Source organism: Manis pentadactyla, chromosome 10 (assembly GCF_030020395.1).
Source record: "Manis pentadactyla isolate mManPen7 chromosome 10, mManPen7.hap1, whole genome shotgun sequence".
NCBI lineage: Eukaryota > Metazoa > Chordata > Mammalia > Pholidota > Manidae > Manis > Manis pentadactyla.
In genome coordinates this window covers 83,782,026-83,808,860 of record NC_080028.1, presented here as the reverse complement: position 1 = coordinate 83,808,860, position 26,835 = coordinate 83,782,026, and the positions used below count along the sequence as shown (strand labels likewise).

The 26,835-nt window shown below is 41.7% G+C and overlaps 1 protein-coding gene and 1 long non-coding RNA gene across 3 annotated transcripts; one reads left to right on the top strand and one right to left on the bottom strand.

Annotated features, from left to right (window-relative positions):
- Nucleotides 1-1,119: 1,119 nt before the first annotated feature.
- On the bottom strand, nucleotides 1,120-22,840 carry LOC118928440 (uncharacterized). 2 transcript variants are annotated; one of them, XR_008992170.1, is made up of 4 exons: nucleotides 22,482-22,840; nucleotides 10,278-10,365; nucleotides 1,976-2,153; nucleotides 1,120-1,880 (listed from the first exon to the last, which is right to left on the bottom strand). It is a non-coding gene; the product is annotated as an uncharacterized LOC118928440 (long non-coding RNA). The 2 variants fall into 2 exon arrangements; XR_008992171.1 differs by lacking the exon at nucleotides 1,976-2,153.
- A 9-nt stretch (nucleotides 22,841-22,849) lies between these two features.
- SEPHS2 (selenophosphate synthetase 2) lies at nucleotides 22,850-25,076 on the top strand. The gene has a single exon (XM_036917668.2). It carries the CDS (start codon nucleotides 22,977-22,979, stop codon nucleotides 24,324-24,326), a length of 1,350 nt encoding a protein of 449 aa, XP_036773563.2. The 5' UTR covers nucleotides 22,850-22,976; the 3' UTR covers nucleotides 24,327-25,076.
- The last annotated feature ends 1,759 nt before the right edge of the window (nucleotides 25,077-26,835 follow it).

The window sequence follows — 26,835 nt, the reverse complement described above, 5'->3', positions numbered from 1 at the left end:
CAGGGGTGTAAAATGGTGCAGCCAACTGACAATTTCTCAAAAAAGTTAAATAGAGAATTACCATATGACCTACCAATTCCTAGGTATAGACCAAAAGAATAGAAAACATATGTACACATGAATGCTTATAACAGCATTATTCATATTAGCCCCAAACTGGAAGCAACACAAATGTCCATCAACTGATGTGAGTGGATAAACATAAATGGTATGGCCATGCAATGGAATATCATTCAGCCATAAAAAAGAATAAACATTATGTTAAATGAAAGAAGCCAGATACAAAAGAACACATGTTGTATGATTCTGTTAAATGAAATTGGACCTGGACATACATATCTTCATTTACTTAAACCTTCATTCTCTCCCTGGTAACCTCATGCAAGAATTATTAACCTTATTCTATCTCCTCTTTCCTGAAGCTGATTGCTGTAAACAGAGGGTAAGTTGGTTGATGTTGGTTGACAAACTCAGTGTTACAGAATTGATAGTTCAACATAAAACACTCCAGTTTTAACATGGAATACTTCAAGACCAACATAAAGCATACCAAGACCTCCGGATGATGTCAGAAGGCTGAAATCAGTGCATAACTTTGAGAAATGTCAGACCCCTCAGTTTCTGCCTGAACCCACTCATTCTTTTCTGATCATATATAAACCATCCCTCAGCTCAACCAGAAAGGCAGATTTGGGAATGCTCCTCTGCCTTCTTGTTGGGGTGCTCTCCTGATAGTAGAGCTTTCTCTGCTTCAAACACAGTGACTTAGAGATTGGCTTACTGGGCGTCAGGCACACAAATCCGGATTTGGGGGTTTGGTAGTAAAATGTCAAGAATAGATGAACTATAGAGACAAAAAGTAGATTAGTGGTTGCCAGGATTGGGGGAGTGGGGAAAGGGCAGTGATTGCTATGGATACAGGGTTCTTTTGCAGAGTGATAAAATGATAGTGGTGATGGTTGCACAACTAAATGTGAATATATTAAAAACCATGAAATTGTACACTTAAAGTGTTTTATGGCATGTGAATTATATCTCAAAAAATAAAAAAATTGAAATGATATGTTTGTGTATGTAAAGAAAACCCTGAAAGTCACACAACCAAACTCCACACAGAGGTTACCTTTGCAGAATAAGGTTTACACATTTCTGTATTGTCTGATTTCACAATGAGGATGTATAACTTGGGTAATTTTTTAAAATAACAATAGTAAAAAGACAACAGAATAGAGGAACTGTATTTGTTTCTGGGAAAGTGGGAAGGACATTCAGATTCTCGCTGTATCGTGAGAAAATCCTTATCAACTTGCAGGGCCACTTCCAGTGTCACTGCCCCAGGGAAGACTTTTGCAGACAGATTATCTATAACCTCCTGCCAGGCAGCTATGACAGCACAAGTTGGCTCTTGGTAATTAGGTGATGCCAGATTGTCTTTTTCAAATTCAGTTAAAAATCAGATAATTCAAACTGATTCCTTTGATTCTCTGTACAACACTTTACATCTAACCAAATTCTTCTGTTTTGTCCTGAAATTACAAAAAGAATATACATTTTAAATTCAAGCATTACAGAAGTATATAAAGTAAGAGGGTTAAAAACTTTCTCTAAACATTCACCTCCTACACCTAATCTTAAGAATGAAAAGTTGTTAACAATTTGGAGCCATTCATTCTTCATGACAAAAAATTGTTAGTTCTAGTAGTTAACTGGTTGTACAAGTTGGGTCTGTTTGGGAAAATTGTAATCGTCTCATGCAGAATTAAGAGTCAAATCAAACCATCTCCAGTGTGAAGGTTTCCCTGTAGGCCATCTTCAAAACTTAGGTTCTTGAATTAGGGCTCAAGTTGGTTGAAAGTTCAAGACTCCATCAGTAGCAACACCTGGGATAAAAGGAATTCAAGAAAAGATTTCAAAGTCTCGGCTTCTAGGATAACAGTTTATATGCATGTCCCAGTGGGCAAATATGCTCACTTACATATTTATCACTTTCTGGTTTTCAGTTTCAAACAACAAAAGGACTACAAAGTACAGGTAAGTTCCAAGGACCCTAGGAAGCCAGGAACTCATGCAGGACTGCGCAGGGCTGGGCTGCAGAAGGGCTGGGCTACAAATCATTCAGGGACCATGGGCCTAGATGAGTAGGGTGAGGGCCTCTGGAAAAAACAAAGCAAGATAAATCCATTGTGGGATTTTGCCGGTCCCCTCCCTGCTTCTGACCCACAGACAAGGGAGAGACGCAATGAGATATCGAAGACCTGAAAGGGCCAGCCAGGGGGCTCAAGGTGTAACAGCTCAAGAGTGGTGCTGAAAGAGCACCTCTCATATTTATTGATCAGGAATCACATTCTTGAGTGGGTTAACAAGTTTCTAGACACAATGATTAACATGCTTTACTCCAGGAGTGTAATTACCTCTGTTAGGCTGGAGGAAGGAAAAACAAGGACATGCAAACAGAACAGAGAGATACCATAAAAGGAGAACAGACCAGACCCCAAGGTCCGTGCCTTATATGGAAAGGGGACAGCTCTTCCTGAATTTCATCCTTCTGATGTGCCAACTAAGACCCGGATGTCAGCCTCCTCCCTCTTGGAAGAAAAAAAAGTTTCTAGTTGTTTGTCATGTCACCTTTAGCCAATCATACCTCTCCACACCCCCTAGGATAGCTTGCCCACTTCTCTCCCTCCTAACCCCTTATAAGCCCCCACTTCCCTGACCGGGTGTGACTTCCCCAGCCTCCATTTATGTAGACTGGTGAACCTCACCTGGGAATTGCACTCAAATAAACTGCCTGGCCCTTTGTTGCCTCTTGTCGCCTGCTTATTTTGTTTAGAATTTATCTTATATTTGGTGCCAAAACCCCGGAAGGAGCGTGGGTGTGGGGTCCCAACCAGCCACTGGTCACCCTGCCCCCTCCTTCCCCAACCCGGGACCTCAGCCTGCTCTCTGCTGTGTGGACTATTTTCCGGTGAGTCCCTCAGTTTCCCACGGTCTGTTTCCCTTCCTAACTCCGTTTCACCTGGTCCATCCGAAATTGTAGCTACGTCCAGGTTTGGGCATCCAGCCCATCTGCTCTGGGCATCCGGGATACCCACCCCTGGCCCTGCAGTGTGGGAGACGTCCCTCACCCAGGCTCCCAGGATGTCTTCCCTGACCTGGCACGCTTGGGACGCTGGGCTCTCCTCTCAGCGGGATTAGTTGGGGAGTGGCGCAGACATAGGGAACCAGCCCTCGAAAGTAGAGGCTCAGACCCCACTGTGGTGTCTCATTTCTAATTTGGCTACTTTATATTTGTCCGAGGAAGTTCATAAATGGAAGCTAGTCTTTATTTGCTTTGAGGCCGGGCCTCAGTATCCCTTGGACAACCAGTCTCGCTGGCTCCCTGAGGGAACATTTGATTTTAGCCTCCTCACTGACTTGATTAATTATTGCCACTGGAGAGTGGAGTGAAATCCCATATGTGCAGGCTTTTTGGACTTTGCGCTCCCGCCCAAACCTTTACGTTAAGTGTTCAATGACCCAAGTTCTCCTGGCCCGATCTCCAGTTAAAAATTGTCAGCCTCTTACTCTGCCCAGTCCTTCTTCCTTTTCAGATATGCCAGAGGACCTTAGTCTCCCACCTCTCTCAGCTCCCTACCCCCACCCCTCTCTGCCACCATCTTTAAGTTATTTGTACTTCACCGTGTTGCTGCCATCTTAAAGTCCTACATTCTCAACCATGCCATTGTCCTGCTCTCCTCTTCCGATGGCTGCACCACCCCCTCTCCCTCTCCTTCCACCTTCATCACCCTCTTCCCCCACCGGAACACACTCCTCCCACCCTCAGGTTCTGAAAGCCACGGACAAGAAGCTAAAGAGAAAGAAAGCTATTAAATATTAGTAACTCAAATCTTTATATCAGTTTGTCTGTGTTTATGTTTTTATATGAAAAGTGTTGCTAACTGTAGTCGTTATGTCTCAATTTGTATGTTTGTGTGTCTCAGTGTGTAAATGAAAAATATTTTCTTACCTCCAGATGGTATTAATAAAAATTTATTTAAAAACAAGTGCTTGTGAAAACTGAACATTCTAAAACTCCCAGAAAATCTAATAAAAAATATTAAGCATTAATGCTAATTTAAGTTGAACTGAAACAGACATGTCCTTATGGTTATCAGATGCCTAAGTTGACCTAAAGTCATTTAAGTTGATGTTATCTGTTAAATCTTTCAAGAATAAAATGCTTAGAGGCTTGACTTTGTCTAATGTTCAATAAAAGTTTTGTAAGTAATCTAGCATAGTTGTTAAGAATGAGTAAAGTAAGTGTAGCAAGTGAACATCTTAAAATTGTGTGTTACAGTGTGTATGCCTACAGAACAGCCTGAGAATCTTTGTGGTAACCTAAAACCTTAAAGCATTGCTAATTTTAAACATATTTTGTGCTTAATGAGATTGTGCTGTAAAGCACACGATTCCAGAAATTATAAAATGTATTCATAAATTTTTCAAAGAATGCTAGTGTAACAGTTTATAATAGCCTACTTCTCAGTGTTCATTGAATATTAAGGTACCTAATGGTTTTAAGTTCTAATTAAAACCAGTTAAAGTAATAAGGAAAACATTTTTGCATGCTAAAGAATGTGTCTTTTGATAAAAGAAAGTAACTTTGTTCTAAAGTACAGCTGTTTATTTAAAGAGGGAGAACTCTAAATGTAAAAGGTAGTTGTAGAAAGTTTGTGTAAGAATTGATATGGTCATGCTGTATAAAATTAAGGCAAATGAGTCTCTGTATCAAGTACACAGCAAAATTAGAATTTTGTTTTCAGTTAAAAAGACAAAGTTTTCTTAAACAGTCTGCTCTTAATGTTGAAAGATTTTAAAAGGTTTTCTAATTGTTTTATCAAAGCAGTTTCTTATGCTTAAAGTCTCAACGAGTTGTCTGAGTATTTAAGATAATGAGATTTTAATATTAAAAGGACTGAAAGCTAAACTTTTCTAACTTTTCTTTATTTGCCTTTGAGGTATTTCGTTGTCATTCGGGTTAAATGGATAAGTACTGCTTCATGGCAACCTATAATCCTATTTAAGCAAGTGCCAAAAAAAAAAATCAAATTCAAAAAGGTGCTTTTACCTCTAGTTCACTCTGATATTTTCCAGAGGGCCCCTGGAACATGTCAGAGGAATTTCTTCTTATTAGAGAAAATATTTGGCTAATTTGGCTTATTTATCTGATATATAATTACCTGATTAATTACCTGGAAAGCACTGTCAAAGGGAATGATGTTAAACTTTGTTACTGAATGTTTTGTGTTACAGAAATATCCAAATTTCCATATGTCAACTGTCTTACAGTAAGCTCTCATCAGATCTTTAACCATTGTCATTTGTAAGTCTTTTGTCATCTATACTCACTGTTTTATTACTCCTAAACTAGTAAAAAACTAGATTTCAGCAGAACAGGTATTAGTTACATAGGATTAAGTAAACTAAAGAAGATGATTTTGTGGCTTTTTGTTTCAAATGTTGTTGATAAAGTGTTTTAAGCTTTTTCTCTTAAGCTGACAACAGTTTAGTAAATGACTGCCTTTATAAGCAGAATTGAAACTGTATCTTTCTCTCTACCTGATCCCTCCAGAATTTAAAAACTCTCAGTGACTATTTTTATATTTCATGGCAGTATGTTTATTTGCACAAGTTCAATAATAATCTGCTTTCCTTGTAAGAAGACAATTAAAAACACTGGTTATATTACTAAGGCTCTGACTGGAATGTCATACCTGAGAGAAATGTGTGTAAACTCAGATATGAACAGACAGCTTTAAAGAACTAAGATTGACTTTATAAAGCCAACAAATCCCCTTAGAAGAACTGGCCTGGTACCTTGCTTACAGAGTTCCCAGCAGCCTTACCTGGTGAGTAAGGAAGGTCACTTCCTGGCATGTGCAGGAACCTCAGGAATGTCTTGGGAACCTCAAGAAGAGAGGAATTCACCCAAATCTACAGGTACTGCAGGCACAACCTGATGGCATGTCTGGCTTGGCTGTCTGGCCTCGAGAAGCCTTTAAAAGTTCAATCTGAAATTCCTTACAAAAAGTTCCAGCAAAGCACATTTAAAAGACCCCATGTAATCAATTACTCTTCTTGCTGCACTTATGCAAATAATCAAGCCAACTGTTAATTATTTTCTTAATCTGGCTACTTCTAATAAAAATGAGGGTGATTTTAGAGAAAAGTATTGTTTCAATAATGCAGTCTTATCTATACTAAATCCTAATACTAGTCATTGAGATGTAAACTCGATCCAGAATTCCAGTCCCCCATAATGGCCTGGCTAATGCCCCTACTGGGCCCCTTATTAACAGTTTGTGGTTTACTCTTAGTTGTCCCTTGTGTCCTCAGGTTCCTCCAACAGTGGCTAACCCAGATGACCCAGGTCACCACCAACCAGATGTTACTTCACTGTTATACACCTCTTCCCACTGAACCCCCTCCTTCGGCCTAATACCAGCCTCAAACTCCCATGACGCCCCTTGTCAGCTGGAAGTAGCCAGATTGAGTCGTTGCCCATTATGACCAAAAGGCTGGAATGTTAGGCTGGAGGAAGGAAAAACAAGGACATGCAAACAGAACAGAGAGATACCATGAAAATAGAACAGACCAGACCCCAAAGTCTGAGCCTTATATGGAAAGGGGACAGCTCTCCCTGAATTCCATCCTTCTGATGTGCCGACTAAGACCCGGATGTCAGCCTCCTCCCTCTTGGAAGGAAAAAAAGTTTCTACTTGTCTATCATGTCACCTTTAGCCAATCATGCCTCTCCACACCCCCTAGGATAGCTTGCCCACTCCTCTCCCTCCTAACCCCTTATAAGCCCCCACCTCCCTGACCCGGTGTGACTTCCCCAGCCTCCATTTACGTAGACTGGTGAACCTCGCCTGGGAATTGCACTCAAATAAACTGCCTGGCCCTTTGTTGCCTCTCGTCGCCTGCTTATTTCAGTTAGAATTTATCTTACAGCCTCCAGGTCACCGGGGAAGATGTCCCTGGCGCCAGACAATGGGGAGTAGCTATAACAAGAAACAGATTTCTGTCAAGATTTAGTGAGCTGCTGCATGTACCACAGATTCCAAGGAAGGCAATCAATTCTCCTAAAAACAGAATGATCTATGAATAGCAACCTAAAGGATTTGCTTTAGCCTGCTGGGGGTTCCAGCTTGTTTTTCTGACTTTACCCAAGTGCTGCTTTTCTTTCTCCAGCCCTAAACTAGTGATTTGCAACCTGGGCAAAATAGCAAGTAAGCCCAAAACAACATAGTAAAAACAGGAAGGATTCCATCTTGAAAATAAGATTGCATTTTAAAATCCAATTAGTTAAAAAGTAAGTTTCTTATCATACTCTTTAAGAAAAAGACAATTAACTCAGCCCACCTTGGGAGCAAAGCAATCAGTCTTGAGTGATATGCTCCCAGACTAGGAAGTTGCTATCCTGGGAGGAAATCAGAGCAGTAAATTTATTGTAAATAACCAGAAAGACTAATAAGAAACTTAGTTTTTCTTCAAAGATAAACATTTTGGGACCACTTAGCAGGTGTACATCCCTAGCCCTTTGTCTCTCAACTGCCTATAAAACCCTTAGACAATGCACCACCCAGGAGTCTCTTGTCCCCTCCTGGCCTGAGCCAGGAGCTCTGCTTCTTGCTTTATCTCTAAATAAAAGCCTCTGCCTTGCCCTCCTACCTTGAGTGTTTGTGAAGTTCATTCTTCCACTCCATGAACAAGAACCCCAGCATCACAAAGATGTGCAGAGCTACAAAGGCTACAAGACTGGGGTCATGTGAGGCAGTCTTGAGGCTGGCGATGGCTTTCACACATGCAGGCTTCTTCCTTAGTCCCAGGCACTGGCTGCCACCACCACATCGCAGGCTGTTAGTTCTCTGAGGGCCCAAGTCCTCTGACCCATCAATTTCATTCCTTTTATTAGAATCACCATCAGTTCTCACCTGAGGGATGTTTGTCCACTACAGCTCTTCCTCCCCTCAGTCTCCTCCCCCTAGAGAAGGTTCTAACTCCCAGGTATGACCAAATTAACCTTGAGAAACATGAGCATGTCTCTGTCAGACTTTAAAGCCTCTGATGATTTCCCTTTCACATACACAGCATCAACTCTTTGGGTAAAATTGTAATATTTCCAGAATATCTGGCCTGGCTTTAGTGTATCTGCATATCAATAGGTGTTTTCAAGGGGTGGAGAAAATTAGCTTAATCTACATATCAGTAGGTAATTGCAAGGGTGTGCAAGGGTTTATTTGGATTGGAGAGGTGGGGTGGAGCTTTCTTCTGCTGTAGCTGGGTCAAGAGGGAGACAGAAGACAGCTTGTAAGAAATAAGTTTCTTAACTTTATCTCCCCCTTTGACTGATTTAGGTTTTAGAGGTATTTTGCCCTGGGATTTTACCCTCCAGAGTTACAAACTTCAAGCTATCAGCATGGCTTTCAAGGGCCTCACTGCCTCTCCCTACCCTGTGCTCTACCTTACCAACTGTTTCTGCAGTACTCAAATAGATCAAGTATCTAGAGAGGAGTTTATGAAACTCAAAGCATTGGCCATACTGAGAACAGCAGCTTTAGTAGGTATGAAACTGGTCCTGGTGGTATGGATCAATGCCCAGGGCAAAGGGAACCATGGACAGAACCCAACAGATGCCAGCTCTCAAGGATGGCTCAGTCACTCCACTTATAAATTGTTCCATACAGGGTCCTGAAAATGGCCTCAAGCATATCATCTCACAGAGGAGGACAAATTAGGACCTAGACTGGAAAGGTCTGGGTACACAGAATCTGTGCATCAAGATAGAATCAGTGACCTGCAGCCTCACATGCTCCATGGCTTTATAAAGTAAAATGATTTTAATTATGATTATGTTTCTCTAAGTTCATCTGAAAACCATGAGAATTTTTCTCTTGCTGCACTTAGAGCAAATAGGACTTTGTGTCCAGCCATTTTTCATCTTCAACACTGTTCATTTCCTGTCCCAGCTACTGTCATCACCTGCCTGGATTGCGAGTCAGTCCCCTAACCAGCAATCCTCCTGCTTCCAACCTTGCCTTTGCTACAGTCTATACTTCACCCAGCAGCCAGAGGGACTGTAAGTGCGGGGAGAGGAAATCCTGGGGCAAAATACCTCTAAAAACAGAAATCAGTCAAAGGGAGAAATAAAGTTTAAAACCTGTTTATTGCTTACAAACTGCAGTCCAGGGCCGTCTTCTCTCTTCTGCTCCAGAAGAAGCCAGCCACCAAGCAAGCTAGCCCCTCCCTTTAAACTCTCAGGTTCAGACATGCCCTTGGTTGCTCTCCACTGACATAGAGATGAACTTCTCTCCACCCCGAGGATATGAAAATGCACTAAAGCCAGGTGAGATATTCTGAAAATGTTACAATTTTACCCACAGGGACCCTTTAAAAATATAAGTTAGATAATGTTTTCTTGCTCAAAAGTGGCTCTCCATTTCACTCAAAATACAAGCCAAAGTTCTCCCTGTGGCCCACAAAACCTTAACTGTAAGTCTGGGGAAAGGAAATCCCAGGGCAAAATACCTCTAAAAACCAAAATCAGTCAAAGGGAGAAATAAAGTTTAAGATCCATTTATTGCTTACAAGCTGTAGTCCAGGGCCTTCTCTCTTTCCTGCTCCAGGAGCAACAAAACCAGCCCTTCCCTCACCTCTTGGGTACAGATAAGCCCTCCTTGCCCAGGTAATTATCCATTGATAGGAGATGAACTTCTTTCCACCCCTGAGGAATGATGCAAATGCACGAAAGCCATACTTCTCTCCACCCTTAAGCGCATGCTGATATGTAGATGTACTAAAGCCAGGCGAGATATTCTGGAAATATTAGAATTTTACCCACACTTAACCTATCAGATGGAAACTTTTTGAATTCTTGTCCCCATGCCCTTCCAGCCACACAGCTGTCCTGGCTCTTTCATCATTCCATCACAATTTTGCCCCAGGGCCTTTGCACTTGCTAGTCTCTTGCTTGGCTTTTCCAAGCCAAGAATAGATTTTTGATTTCATGGCCTATTCCTTCACCTCCTTTAGGTCTTTGCTCCTTATCACTTATAGACTTATGCTTACACTATCAGTTTACTTATTCATCCAGTTTATTGTCCATCATCCCTCCTAGAATGTAAAATTCACCAGGATGGTATTATTTGGTGGTGGTGTTATTCACTGCTGTATCCCCAGTTTCTAAGACAGTGCCTGAAGCATAGTAAGCAAATATTTTGTCAGTAAATACTTACTGAAGAGTGAATGCTTGCGGCTGTCCTTGCCCCAAGGATAGTCAAGAGGCTTTTGCTTTCCAAGGTCCAGGCTCTTACAGGCATAAAGCTGTCCAAAAGGGAGAGGTTAAGGAGTTGAAAGAAGAGAACTGAATTCCCAGAGACAGGAATAAATACATAAAATTAAAGAATAAACTAGTGGCAAGTAAGCAATCAGTTGGCTCCTTCCAGAACTTAATCTGGAGGATGCAGAGACGCTTGGCTAGTTGTGAGTGAAGGGAGAATGGTGCAGACCTGCAGAGAAATAGATGACATGAAAGATAAAGCATAAGCCCTGCGATAGTGTGCGGGGCTGCTTACACTCTGTGACCTCTCTAGTCCCAGTCCACAGTACCCTCCTACTGAACCCTTTCTATTTTGGGGTGTTTAAATGAATGAAATGGTGAATAAGCAAGGGTGTGGCAGCAGGGAGCCTGTGGACATGCTTGATGTAGAAGGCAGCAGGAAAGGCATGCTGGGGCTTCCCCAGCCCTATACCAACCTTCCAGCACAGCCTATAAACCCAGGACCAATCAGGGCCCAGTTCTTCAGATTCACACAGAAGATTTGCTGGTACCAGTGCAGCTGGTTGCCACCAGCTGGTAACTCCCGCCCTGCCTCTCCACCCACCACTTCCTCCTGGTTGGCGTGAGAGGGGCCCTTTGGTCAGCTTGGTTCTGACAGAAATAACAGTCGCCACAATGCTCCTTCCCCTTCTTCCCACCTGCCAGGGTTTGAAGAAAAACTTCCCCAGAAGGAGGCTGAGCCTGGGAGTAGAGGGGTCACTAGGGCCCACAGAGGGTGAGGCTTGTAGGCCACCTCCCTATGCCAAGGCCCTGTGATCTCACTGCTGGGTCAGCCAGGGCACTCTAATGTTCTGAAAACTCTACCTGGATTCAGAGGGAGGGCTGAGCTGAAATACATCACAGGTAGGGACTTTCTGAAGATGATACCTTGGGTAGTCACAGCAGTCCATAAGGCTCTGCTGTCACTGGGTGACCTCACTCCTTGAGGTCCAGTGGCATCCTCTAGGCACATGGTTGATTTTTGTGACCAAAAGAGTATATGGTTCAGGGACAGAGACTTTGGAACCAGTTCCAAACAGTACCCATTTGCTATGTGGTACTTCCCCCAGAAGCACAGGTACTTCCCCTGTGGTGCTGATGAATCTCTTCACCTCTCTGGATCTTGGTTCCTTTCTCTGAACATAGCTCAGAGTTCTACAGGACTCACCAATCTGTGAGTTCAAATCGGATCCTATTAATCCTAATACTCCCACGTTGTTGCCGTATTACCCCCACCTGCTAGTACAAGATCTCTAGCTGCCTGCAAGTCTCTGGGCTATTTCAGAAAGTCTCCAGAGGTATTTCACTTCATTGGTGTGCTCCACCCTGCTAGTGAGCTGCTCCGGGCTTCAAACTTTGCTATTGTTTTACAGCTAAGACTTAGATACAGCAGTTCTTGTTTAAAAGCTCCAAGCCTCAGATACCAGAGATGAGGGGAAACTGTGGTAGAGCTGGGGAGCCTCTCTTCTGCTTTGAGTTGCACCACAGTAGAGGTGTCCCCAAGCTCTACTGGTTGGGCCTTAGTTAGTACAGGCTAGAGAAGCAGCTCTTTGAGGTTTGAGGCTTTACTTATGCTCTTCTTCCAGTCTCCCTCTTGAATTCTGATTTATGTTCAGGGGCCTGAGCCAGACATATACTTGTATGGGAACCACTGTTTACAGGAAGGATCCCTGATCCCCTCCAACTAGGAAGACTTCGTTCCTGAGTCAAGCTCATTGCAGTCTGAGTTTCCCCCATGCTCAGGAAGTTCCTCTGCTCCCTCCTGAATGTCTTCTGTAGGGTCACCTTGTTGGTTCTCCAGACAGGCCCAGTCATTCTAGAACTTCTGAAGTGGCCAAAACCCAAGTTTGGCCTTCTGCATATACAACTGGGATATCACTGATACCCTATTTTGTTTGTCATACCAAAGAAAGTGAGCTCCCGCCATCACTCTGTCTCAGGGAAAAGGAAAACATTTCCTGCCTTCTGCGAGGTAGCTTGAGTCTATCTAGAAAGCAAATCAAACAGAACCTGGAAGACTTGTTATTGAAGGCTGTATTTGCACCGTATGACAAGGGGAAGTGTGAGGGGGAAGCAGCAGCTATCTGTGATCCCTAAATGATCAGGAAGGCCTCCTCCCTGGTCTCACTATTATCAGCCTCCTCTCAACCCCTGCTGCACTCCTCTTGCTGAATATTCCTGAAGCTCTTCCAGAGCTGTGGATAACTCCTTTCAAAGCTTTGGATGACTCCTATTAATTTAGAGGGTCTTGGCCAAATCTCATAATGGGAAAAGTAATAGGAACCCATTTGCGCTTGCTAAGACCAAAGGAATACATTTGCTTAAAGGATATCACAAAGCCCTCAAAGGAACCTAAATACACTTTGGTCTTCCAGGCAGCTGGAGGAGGACCCCACGTGTCCCCCATTCTTCTCTTTTGGCAGGCCACTTTTCTCTACCTTTTTAACAAAGGTTGAAAAAAGTTGCTCTTCAGTGGTAACTCCATCCCAACTTTACATATACTTAGTTGAAAAGGCCATGGAGGCTAAGATCTCTGAATTGCCACACTTAAGAGTCTTAAGGGTAGGAGAATTGGCCCTGCTGGGGTGAGGTGTTCACCCTACAGTAATTAGCCATGGCCATGGCTAACATCCTGAATACCAACCAGCATCTGGCCATCTCGCCCTCAATCCCTAAGTGAGTTATTTTTAAGTAGAGGTGATAGGGCCAGACAGAAATGCCAGAAGCTGTTACCTGGGGTAAAGCTTAATTTTAGTCTGTGACTTGGCCCAAACTTTCTTGAGCCTCGTGTCCTACTTTTTCCCCTCCATCTCTCATCAGTCTACCCCCCTTGCCTGGAATGTGCATTCCCCATCACCACTTGTCAAACTCTTCCCAGTCATCCAAGGCATCATGCCAGCTTCTCCATGCCATTCTTTTTATACCTTCAATTAAAAGTGTAGGAACAAAACTTCAGACTTGAAAGGACACCTGACTATCACCTAATTCAACCCTGACCTACTGCAGACAAGTCCCTTATATTTCCTCCCACTAAATCATCAACAAAGCCCTGCTTACACACCTTCAGAGATAGTAGGCTCATGACTTTCACATGAGATACTGTGTCTCCTGCAGCTCTGCCTGTAAGAAAATGCTTATCTTGTATTACACACTAGTTTGCCTCCTTGTGACTTCCACACATTAGACCTGGCTGTGCCCTGTGGAAATGCTCAGGATAAGTCTGTTGTTTTTCCCTCCTGGAAGCCCCTTCAGGAATTTGGACAGGACTCATGTCACCCTGTACTCTTCTCTCTTCTAGATGGAAGATCCTCAGTTATTCTGAGTTACAAGATAGTGTCAAGTCCTCTGATTATGCCATGAAGAACACCTGTTCCAACTACCATTCTATAATCTGGAACCTCAAAACAAATGCAATAATGATGTTAAAAGAAATCTTAATTATAAAAAGAAAATAAATTAAATACTCAGCAATAATAAGAAATCAGTTAGATTAAATGAACCTACTCTATAGAACACTATTCAATCTAACAAAATATGGTAAATTTACATGTACTAGCATAGAAAGATTGTTATGATAATGCAAGTAGAAACAAAGCAAATTACAAAACAGTGTGCATTACATCTTATTTGTCTGCTAAGTAGGAAGTCGCTTTCTCAACCTCTCTCTCCCCCACATCTCTGCCTCTTAAACATTTCATTTTTTAGCATATACTTTAAAACACATTGGGGGAAAGATATTTACTGAACTTTGCATAGTTGTTATTTCTAGAGTCCACAGTTGTCTTACTTCTAGAGAACAGAGGATAAAGTTTTAGGGATCTTTCATTATATGTATATCTGTAGTGTTTGTTTTTTATAAAGAGCACGTATTACTTTTATAATCAGAAAAAAAAATAATGGATTTGCCATGCCTTGGTGATCTCCAAGTATTAGGGTGTTGATTTCTTCCCTCATTCACATTCTTTCTATTTATTCATTCAACAAATGCTCTCTAAAGCCCTCTCTAGGCCAAGACCCCAGACTGTGCTTTTGGCTCATGGAGCCCGTGAGGCATGGTCCCAGCTGTGAGGAGCTCACAGATGTCAGAGAAACCCTAGCATGATAAACCCTAGATCAGAGGAAACCCCAGGGTTATAGAATCATGGGGGAGGGACTTCCTAGAGTCTTAGAGATAAGACTATTTGTTAGGCATTAAGGGCTTTTGGGTGATTGAGAGCAGCCTGTGCAAAGGCCCAGAGGTGGAGAGAGCTGTGCTGTCTTCTGCCCACCCCTTCCACTCTACTCTACTCTAGTCCTTCCCCTCCAGTCTATTCTTGACCTAGCAGTTAAGAGAGACCCTTTAAAATCACAAATACAATCATGTTATCCCCCTGCTTAAAACCAATCCAGTGACTTCCTCTTTCTCTTAAGACAAAAAGTCCAAAAAGCCTTCACATGACACATTTGATTATGATCCATCAGGAAATATGTTGGCTGTATCTTTAAAAAATTCCAGAATCGTGGTGGGGACTTGATAATGGGGAGAGTCTAGTAATGATACCAAAAAAAAGAAGCCAGAATCTAACAGCCTATCACCATCTCCAATGTAACAACCTGGTTGGTGTAAGCCACTGCTGTCTCTCCCCTGGGTTTTTGCAGGAGCCTCCTCACTGTCTCTCTACATCTACTTCCACAACCCTGTCTACTCTCACCTCAGCCAGAGTGATCATGTCACCCCTTGGGTGTTAACTCTCCAGTACCGTTTCTCTCCTACTCAGATCCAAAGCGAAAGGCCTTATAGCAGCCCACAGGCCATTCACATCTGACCCTTCATTACCTCTCTGACATCACTTCCTCCTGCTCTTTCCCTGGCCCACTTGTCACCAGCCACACTGGACTCCTTACTGTTCCTCCAACACTCAGGCTTGCTCTGTCTTGAGGCATTTGCCATGGGTGTTTCTCTGCCTGGAATGCTGTTTCCCCAGATTATCACATGACTCCATCCCTCACCTTCAAAGCCACCTTCTCACTCTCTATCTTTACTTCTGAATACTCTATTTCCTGAGTTTGCCATCACTCTGAGTCTCTTTCTCCTTGTCTCTCTCTCTTGCTCTTATGGCAAATGGTGACTCATTAGGGCTTCTCACATTTGCCCCAGATACAGAGATGAAACTTCCTGCTGCTTGGGATGGTGGGAGGTAGTTAAAAGTGTGAGAGCCAAGGCCGTAGGTATCATTACTCTGGTCTCCTGAGGCAAAGCTTGTTTCTGGAAGCCCCACAGGGCAAACTCAGGGGAGGTGGGGCTGGAAACGGGCTGTGCCCTACCTGGGTCTGACCCAAGTCAGGGACTAGCAATGGGGACATTGACCTGGATGCTGTTCCAGATTGGTAGGGGCTCAGACGAATGGTTAATTTTTGGACCTGTGGGGTTTAACCACAGATTAAAAGCTATAGCAAAATTGGATTATGTCAGTCTCACAATGCTCTGTGAGGTCCTACATCCTATGCCACCTTCCCCCACCCTGCATCACATCTGTCTGACCTCACTTCCTACAGCTCTCCCACTCACCATGCACCAGCCACCCTGGCCTCCTCCTTCCTGGAACACCTAGGTACACTCCTGCCTCAGGGTCTTTGCACTTGCCATTCTTTTTGCTTCAAACCCTGTTTCTCATCTGCATACTTTTTCTATTCTCCATTCAGGCCTTTACTTCAAATTACTTTTTCAGTAAGGACTTCCCTGGCTACAATCACACAATACACACTCACATGCTAGACTTCCTACCCCCTCTCTCCAGAATTCATTTTTTCTCCTTAGTATCTATCCCTAACTAGCAAATGATTGATCTTATCTATTGCTATCTCTCTCCATTAGTATGTCAGCTCCACGAGGACCAGGATTTTTGTCTGTTGTGTTCACTGCTATAGCTTTAGTTTCTTGTGTAGCGGCTGGCACAAAGGTAGTATTTGTGCATGAACCCAAGGGGAGCATTGAGCACCTATTGCATGCCAGATATTTTTCAGCCATTTGTTTATTTCTTACTAGAAATAAATGGGATGATTCCATTTTTGTTTTAAAAAGAAAAGTGTATGTAATACAACAGAGCCCACAGTACACTGCTTCACATAGCCTGAAGTGACAGGGCGCCCCCTGGAGTTCAGAGCGAGGTGGTGGCCTTCTATATACATAAAAGTGTCTAAAATACACTCCCATAAGGTGTTAGTAGTGCTTCTCTCTAGAAGAAGGGATTTAAAATAATTTTAACTCTTTTCCTTTTTACTTCTTTTTAAGATGCATTTTGTGATTTCTCTATGACAACAGAATGATTTTATAGTAAGAGAAAATTTTAATTAAAAGTATACTAAACCTACTAAAGTATTTTCAGTGTACTGAAAATATACTGAGTGTATATTTTACTGCAGCAAGTTTCTAAAGTGTACTGACCTTACAGTGTAGTGTTATAATTCTACATTAGTATTATAATGGGGATAAAACTGTAAGTAGACCTAGCCTCAAGCCTTTGTTGTATGTGAAAAACAAATGAGGGGCTGGTACTCAGATCCTCTTATTCTTTAAAACCCCTCTTTCATCTCCTTTTCCTGCTCTCCCAACTCCACCACCAGGTTTTTACGTTTGCAATCTTTGACCCACATGCTTGAACCCAAGTAGTAAATGTAGTTCAATGGATCTCTCAGGGAAAAACAAGAGAAAGATTAAAAGACTGCTTTGGAACGTTCATGATACAATCACAAGGATCACACTTGAGAGGCCCATGTGGATCGCTTACACAAAGGCAAATGAACTTGTTCTGAGCCTAGTGGGCTAGCCACCAGCCAAGGCAAATTCACGACTTTCTTTGCATTGGCCTGAAAGAACATTGCTTCCGAACCAACAGGAAACTATACAGATGAAAATCTTACCCCAAAACGAGTCCTGCTTTCTCCAGTTAAATGATAGGGATTGTCAGTATTATCAAGGGGGCCCCCAAGGAAAAGGGGAAGAACACCAGCTTTCAGGTCAGACAGACCTGGGCTTGCATTCTCACTAGGTTGATTCCCAGCTGCTGACCCTGTGTTAAGACTCCTAACCTATCAGGGGCCTCAGATTTTTTATCTGTAAAATGGAGACAGTAACGCTTCTATAAGGCTTCTATGAGGATTAAATGAGGGGTTGAATAAATACTCAGCACCATGTATGGCTCATCATATGTGCTCAACAAACTATATGGTATAAAATGTTGTATTCACTCAACAAATGTTACTGCCATGTAAAATGCTAGGGAAACCAGAGTGTGTGAGACAGAGCAGCCCCTGCCCTGTGCAGCTTACAGACCAGTGGGGCAGACACAGTCATGGAGTGATCACATGAATAAAGAAGTAAAAAGTGTGCTAAATACTGAGAGGGAAAAGTCCAAAGAATAAAGACAGCATTTAACTAGGGGCACCTGATCTAGTTACTTTTTAACCTAGGTGAGGTGATCACAGATGTAATAGAATTTTTTTGTTTTTCCCTTAGCAATATAAGGATCTTTCACATGTATAATACACTGGACACTGCAAAGAGCTTTTCATAGTTGAGATTTTCATACAATCCGTATACCAGATCCTAAGCAGAGATTATGACTGTCATTTTACAGAAGTGGAAATGAAGGTGTAGAAAGGTTATATAACTTCCTCAAGTTATTGATAGCAAATTCAAGGGTCAGACAAAATCCAGAGGTCTTTTGCTTCCACATCTGCTTTTTCACTATCTCATTTTTTTCTTTTTGTGTTTTTAATTCTGCAATATAGAAAAATTTTCTTTTTACTTTTTTAATCAAATGTACATCACAGTGGTTTAATAGTCCCCTCACTTCTCAGTGTCTATGAGTCTAATGCTGTTTTGTTCATTCTGTTTTGCTTTGTTTTTATATTCCACAAATAAGTGAAATTATATGGTATTTATCTTTCTCCACCTGGCTTATTTCATGGAACATAATACCCTCTAGATCCATCCATGTTGTTACAAATGGCAGGATTTCTTTTCTTTTTATGACCGAATAATATTCCATTGTGTATATGTACCACCTCTTCTTTATCCATTCATTTATTGATGGACATTGAGTTGCTTCCATATCGTGGCTATTGCAAACAGCAACGATAAACATAGGGGTGCGTATATCTTTTTGAATCAGGGATTTTGTTTTCCTTGGATAAATTCATAGGAGTGGAATTACTGGGTCAAATGGTATTTCAATTTTTAGTTTTTTGGGGAACTTCCATACTGCTTTCCACAGCAGTTGCACCAATTTGCAGTCCCACCAACAACGTAGGAAGGTTCCTATTTCTCCACATCCTCTCATCTGATATTTCTTCTCTTTTGAATAGTGGCCATTCTAACTGGTGTGAGGTGATACCTCACTGTGGTTTTAATTTGCATTTTCCTGATGATTAGCGATGTGGCGCATCTTTTCATGTGCCTGTTGGCCATTTATATTTCTTCTTTGGAGAAATGTCTGTTCAGGTCCTCTGCCCATTTTTTGATCAGATTATTTATTTTTGGGGTGTTGAGGTGTATGAGTTCTTACATATTTTGGATGTTAACCCTTTATCAGATGAGTCGTTTATGAATATATTCTCCCAGCGTACTTTTTAAAAAATGTTGAAATATAACTTACTTACCAAAGTGAGTGGGAAAACATATATGTACAGTTTAAAGAACACCCATGTAAGTGCCACCCAGCCCAAGGAACAGTTCAACATGGCCAGGAAGTCCCCTATGTACCCTTCTCCAGAAGCAATCCCTATGCTGTTTTGTTAATTATTCACTATCTTGCCTTTGTAGAACACTTTTTATCATTTATGTATCTCTTAACAATATATTATAACTTTTCCTGGTGTTGAACTTTATATAAATGGCATCTTAGTTTATGTATTTTTTTGTAACTTGCTTCTTACTCCCAACATCTTGTTTTTGAGATTATCCACATTGATAATGCCTATACCCATAATTAATTCTCACAGATAGATAATATTCCATTGCATGATTATACCACAACTTACTTATATATTCCCCTGTTAACAGACACTTGGGTTATTTCCAGTGTTTTGCTGTTATATTCTTTTTTTAAATAGGAAGATAAGTGGATTTGTTTTTATAAAAAACTTTCCAAGATGTTATAAGTTTTGTGAATTTAAATTCCAGTCCCTACATCCACATTCATAGTACTATATGATAATTGGTTCTATCATTTATTTTGAGTTTACCATCACCCAGGAACTGTGTTGAGGACTTTACACACATTTTAAAATTTACTTCTCGTAAGACTACTACCTGGTATCTGTTATTATTTTCAGGTGAAAGGACTATTTTATAGGCAATGACCCTGAAGTTCCTAGAGGTTAGACAATTTGCCCAAGGTCATTTGGAGAGTCAAGATTGAGACTCAGACTAATTCTAAAGTCCAATTCCTTCCAATTCACTTCATGTCTTAATACTGCATTGTGCAGTAATGCAAGTCAAATGTTATGATGTACTATAAGATACATAAGTATTTCCTATATTTTTAATTTTTTAATTGTGGTAAAATACACATAATGAAATTTACTCTTAACCATTTTTAAATGTACAGCTCAGTAGTGTTAAGTATATTCACATTGTTATACAAGCAGTCATGGAGCACTTACATTCTTGTATATGTCCCCTGGGGCACGTGTGAAAGAGTTTCTCTAGGGTGTCTCTATGTGTAGAACTGCTGGTGTTCCACCTATGAGTGGAATGCATGGGTTTGCATAGGTTTGATTTTGTCAATTAAGGCCAAATTCTTACAAAATGATTGCACTAATTTATACTTCCATAAGCAGCTACTTTTTTTTTATTTTTATAATTTTTTTTGGTATCATTAATCTACAATTACAGAAAGAATATTATGTTTACTAGGTTCCCCCCTTCACCAAGTCCCCCCCACATACCCCTTCACAGTCACTGTCCATCTGTGTAGTAAGATGCTGTAAAATCACTACTTGTCTTCTCTGTGTTGCACAGCCCTCCCCGTGTCCCCCGCTCACTATACATGCTAATCGTAATGTCCTCTTTCTTTTTCCCCTCCCTTATCCCTCCCTTCCCACCCATCGTCCCCAGTCCCTTTCCCTTTGGTAACTATTAGTCCATTCTTGGGTTCTGTGATTCTGCTGCTGTTCTGTTCCTTCAGTTTTCCTTTGTTCTTACACTCCACATATGAGTGAAATCATTTGGTACTTGTCCTTCTCCGCTTGGCTTATTTCACTGAGCATAATACCCTCTAGCTCCATCCATGTTGTTGCGAATGGTAAGATCTGTTTTTTTCTTATGGCTGCGTAATATTCCATTGTGTATATGTACCACATCTTCTTTATCCATTCATCTACTGATGGACATTTAGATTACTTCCATATCTTGGCTATTGTAAACAGTGCAGCGATAAACATAGGGGTGCATCTGTCTTTTTCAAACTGGAGTGCTGCATTCTTAGGGTAAATTCCTAGAAGTGGAATTCCTGGGTCAAATGGTACTTCTATTTTGAGCATTCTGAGGAACCTCCATACTGCTTTGAACAATGGTTGAACTAATTTACATTCCCACCAGCAGTGTAGGAGGGTACCCCTTTCTCCACAACCTCGCCAACATTTGTTGTTGTTTGTCTTTTCAATGATGGCGATCCTTACTGGTGTGAGGTGATATCTCATTGTGGTTTTAATTTGCATTTCTCTGATGATTAGTGATGTGGAGCATCTTTTCATGTGCCTGTTGGCCATCTGGATTTCTTCTTTAGAGAGCTGTCTATTCAGCTCCTCTGCCCATTTTTTAATTGGATTATTTGCTTTTTGTTTGTTGAGGCATGTGAGCTCTTTATATGTTTTGGATGTCAATCCTTTATCGGATCTGTCATTTGTGAATATGTTCTCCCATACTGTAGGATACCTTTTTGTTCTATTGATGGTGTCCTTTGCTGTACAGAAGCTTTTTAGCTTGATATAGTCCCACTTGTTCATTTTTGCCTTTGTTTCCCTTGCCCGGGGAGATATGTTCATGAAGAAGTCACTAATGTTTATGTCCATGAGATTTTCATAAGCAGCTACTTTTAAAAAAATATGTAATACATTCAGATATATATTTTTTAATGTTTATAAGTTCTAAATGTTAAAGGAACAAAAAGAAAATACAATGAAAAAATCTCCTGACACCTAACCACATCATTCCCTCCCCAAGCATGATCAATGTCACCAGTTTCTGGTGATTACCCTCCTAGAAATATGCTATGCACATATTTCTTCTTTTATAACAAATAGTAGCCTTCTATCATACTGTTCTGAAGCTTGTTTGTTTCTCTTAACAAACATCATAGGCAGCATGACCTGGTGGTTTTCGGAGTAGGCTGCTTAGATTTGTAATTCAGCTCTACTCTAAACCGGCTGTACCTTGCATAGGTCATTTTAAATTTCTCTGTGCCTTGTATTACTTATTTGTAAAATGTGGAAAGAATCCTAACTCAAAAGGTTTTTATGAGAATTACGTTAGTTACCTTATGTTAAGCATTTAGATCTGTGACTATTATTGATATAATTACATCAATGGTTTCTCATTCTTTTTTTATGGTTGCTTGGTAGCCTATTATATAAATGATTCACAGTGTATCTTAAATCATAAATAGTAAACATTTAAGTTGTTTCCAGTATTTTGAAATTACAAACAGCACAGCAATAAATAATTTATCATTTCTCATTCATGCTCCTGAGTACACCTCTAGGATAAAGTTATAGAATTGGAACTTCTATTTTTAATAGATATTGGCAAATTGTCCTTCATGGATACGTCAAGATTCTCATATAGTAACTTAAAGAGACAACATAAAATTTAGAATAGAAAATACCTAGGTGAGCTACTTTGCTGTCCAGATGAGTCAACTGATGCCAGGAGAGGGAAAGTGACTCCCATGGGCAGTTAGTGGTGGAAACAGCACCAGAACCCCCATGCAGGTGTCTGCAGTTAGAGTCCTAAAATTCCTTAAAATCCATTTTAACATTTCAGTATTTTGATGCTGCAATTTGCTTACTTAATGGTAGTAACTTAATGTTTAATCTCTCATTATTATTTCTTTTTTTTTTTCCCTGGGCATTTTCCTACCTTATGTGATTGATCATGTGCGCTGCCAGGTGACCCTTGGACAGTTCTGACCTGCCTGAGGTTTGTCAAGTGACAGATCTTCCTCATCTTCAAAAATGTTGCATTTGGTAAACTGCCTCTAAGGGAGTAGATTTCCACCAGTTACTCCCAAGAGATCGTTTAACGTACAACAAGAGAAAGAAACAAAGCACTTGTATTGTAATTTCGCCCAAACCAATTTCGTAAACGGGTGGTTGATTTGTAATTTATCTTTTAGACCAAAGGAAGCCCACCTCTCGCCGGCTAAGTCGTCATTGGATAGCATGGCTGTCAATCACCAGGGATATAAATAAGGGAGGCCGGCGGCTCCTGCCTTGGAAGGCCGGAAGCGCGCGGTACGCCGCGCGTCTAGCGGGGAAGGATCTCTGCGGTAGTACCTGTTACGCAGTATTAACCGGAGTAGAAAATAAACACTTCTCTTCTCTCCTCCTTTCTCCTCCCTGCCGGGCCGGCGTGATGGCGGAAGGCGCGGCATCGGGCGCCAGAGGAGAGGCGGCGGCCGTGGCGGCGGCGGCGGAAGGCTCGTCGGGCCTGGCTGGCTTGTCTCTGGGCCGGGGCTTCTCGAGCTACCGGCACTTCGAACCCCAGGCGTTGGGCCTCAGCCCGAGCTGGCGGCTGACGGGCTTCTCTGGCATGAAGGGCTGAGGCTGCAAGGTCCCCCAGGAGACCCTGCTCAAACTCCTGGCGGGACTGACGCGGCCGGACGTGCGGCCCCCTCAGGGGCTGGTCGGAGGCCATGAAGAGGTGGCCCAGGAAGTAGGTCTGCCGGCCAGCGGGGACCCCATCCCAACCTTTCCAGCCCTGGGCATTGGGCTGGACTCCTGCGTCATACCCCTGAGGCACGGGGGTCTGTCGCTGGTACAGACCACGGACTTCTTTTACCCCTTAGTAGAAGATCCCTACATGATGGGGCGAATAGCTTGTGCCAACGTGCTGAGTGACCTCTATGCCATGGGCATTACTGAATGTGACAACATGTTGATGTTACTCAGCGTCAGCCAGAATATGACTGAGGAAGAACGAGAAAAAATAACACCACTCATGATCAAAGGCTTCCGGGATGCTGCTGAGGAAGGAGGGACTGCAGTGACTGGTGGACAAACAGTCGTAAACCCTTGGATAATCATCGGTGGAGTTGCCACTGTGGTATGTCAGCCTAATGAATTCATAATGCCTGACAGTGCAGTTGTGGGGGATGTACTCGTGTTAACCAAACCCTTAGGAACCCAAGTTGCTGTCAATGCCCACCAGTGGCTGGATAATCCGGACAGATGGAATAAGATAAAGATTGTAGTCTCCAGAGAAGAGGTAGAGCTGGCCTATCAGGAAGCCATGCTCAATATGGCAACCCTAAACAGAACTGCTGCTGGATTAATGCACACATTTAATGCCCATGCAGCCACAGATATCACAGGCTTTGGCATTCTAGGACACTCTCAGAACCTTGCAAAACAACAAAGAAATGAGGTGTCCTTTGTCATTCATAATTTGCCAATCATTGCCAAAATGGCCACCATCAGCAAGGCCAGTGGGTGCTTTGGGCTCCTTCAGGGAACTTCAGCAGAAACTTCTGGGGGATTACTGATTTGCCTGCCAAGAGAACAGGCAGCCCGCTTTTGTTCTGAAATCAAATCTTCCAAGTATGGAGAGGGTCACCAAGCATGGATCGTGGGCATTGTGGAAAAGGGAAACCGGACAGCCCGGATCATTGACAAGCCTCGAGTTATTGAGGTCCTACCTCATGGGGCCACTGCTACTGCTCTTGCTCCTGACAATTCCAGTGCCTCCTCTGAGCGTAGCTCCTGAAATGGAACAGCAGTTGTTTGGACTTTAGAGCCTTTGCATACAGTCATGGGTGATGCTCAAGGGTTGATTTTTAAGAAGAAATTTCCAAAGAAGGCTGCCTGCATAGTAGCTCCAGCTGCCTCTTTTGGGTGATTTGAATTAGCCCACCAAAAGCTGCACATTCCAAGGCCAGAAGTAACATTTTGGACTTCAGGAGGGAGGTTTGCTCATTCTTGTGTAGCAGAGGAGCAGAAAAACCTGTTTCCTCTCCAAGAGCAAGATGAGACTATTCCAGTTTGAGGGATTTTTCTTGGCACTGGGTTGCTTTATATCTGCACAGCGAGAGAGATTACTTACTAAATTACACAGATATCAGAGCACCATAGAAGTAAATTGCAAAATGAAAAACAGATCAGAAACAAATAAGTTTGGACCAATACTGTTAATAAATCTTAATTTTTAAGAGAGATTTTACAATGCAATGTCAAATTCTATATTAAATTTTTCTGAAATACTGGCTCTTTCCTTTCTCTGGACAAGAATTGAGCAGCTTGTCCAATGACTAGGAAAGGAAGACTTGCAACCATCTGACTTGGTTTCTGTTAATGATGCCTCTCCCACTAAACCCCTTTAAGGACTGGGAGTGGCAGAGCAAACCTGAGAGCCCAAGCCTTGGTGGTCATTAAGATGTTAAATCTTGTGCTGAAAATTCCTGGTTTAATCAATAAAGAGTAATTTCTAGTGAAATAAAAAGGACTTTGTTGGAAAATTCTTCTGGCTAATGTTTGGATCCTTGGAATTCTGAATCCTTTATAATTTTACAGAATGAACCAGTTGATACATTTAGAGTGAGAGTGTTTTCTTTGATCCTAGACCAGGGGATTTAACACTCAGATTTAGGTTTTCACCTTCCCCCTGAGTCAACAGCAAAGAACTCAACAGGCATAAATTCTATAAGGACTAGCATGTGGGAGAGGAAATAGCAAAAGAAAGATTCCACAATTCTGGAAAGATGAAAAGTAGGTGGAATAGGAGTAACTGACTTGGCCAAATAGAGTGAGCCAAAGGGTAAGTGTCTTCAGAGTTATGGAATAGTAACAGGAAGCAAGGGCTGTGCTCCAGAGGTACTAAGGAAGATGGGGGTGAAGGATGGAGATAAAAACATGCTGATTCAAAATTTCTACACAGGGTAATTAGATCTTTGAAGTTCTTAAACCTTCGCCCTGTGTCACAAAGCCTGATAACTGCCTCTCATATTTGCAGATAAAGGGAGGTTTATTTTCTGGAAAATGTTAGTTTAAAAATAACTGCAGTCGGGGACACCAGGCACAGCAAAGGACAGGAGGCCTGACCAAAAACAAGAATAAAGACTGAAACCTGAGATGCCCCAGCCCTGTTCCTCAGCTTAGCTATTAAAAACACTGTCCAGGAAGCTTTATTCTCCCCTTGCTGGTGCAGGTGGGAGACCAAATAGTTCTCTGGAGAAAATGAACATGCCCAGAAAAAAGACCTATACACGTAAAGATTTAGGGACCCCCAGTGAAAAGATTCACTCAAGCACATTGTTTTTAACACCTCATTCTTAAATATGAGCAGTCAACGATCATCAGCATTTGAGGCAAACCTCCAACTTGGAGTCAAAGCAAGCAGAAAAAACTCAAGAAGGAGACAATACAGGGAACAGAAGAAAAAAATATATCCATGAAATGATGAGACTAAAGCACTTAGAATATAAAAAGATAGCTAGAATTTTAAACTTCAGTAGAAGACTTAGAAGATAAAGTTGAGGAAATTTATCAAAGTGGAACAAAAACAAAAAGGTGCACACTAGAAGGAAAAATGTATGAAAACCAGAGGTGAGCCAGGAGGTTCAACATCTAAAGTTCCAGAAAAAGGTAATAAAACAAATGGAAGAAAGAAAATTATCAAAGACTGATACAAGAAAACTTGCTAAGACTCAAAAGTTGTGTCACCTCTTGAATTCCCAGTATACTGAGTAAAAATAGATGTACATTAATTTTATTATTAAATTTTAAATGTCAGGGATAAGAAGACCCTACTGATAATAACAGCAAATGTTTATGTAGTGCATATTCTGCCAGGCTCTGTTGTGTCTTACATGTATTAACTCAATTAAACTTTGAACAACACTGTTTTGCAAATGAAGCTGAGGCACGGAGAGTTTAAGAAATTTGTCCAAAGTTATACAGGCTGTATTCTATGCAGTGTAACTCAGGAGTCCACTATGCTCTCCTCAGATCTTCTGGAGGGAGAGGTAGATCACATGCAAAGGTTTGGGGATAAGAATGATATCAGGCTTCTCAATAGCAAATCGGAAGCTAAAAGATAATGAAGCAATGTCTTCAAAATTCTGAGGGTAAATGATTTTCTATGTATAATTCTATACTGAGCCACATTTTTCACACAAATAGAATAAAGGTACATTTAGACATGCAAAGTATCAAAATGGTTTCATCCATGCATGTTTTCTCAAGAAATACTGGAAGGTGTGCTCCAGCAAAAGGAGAGC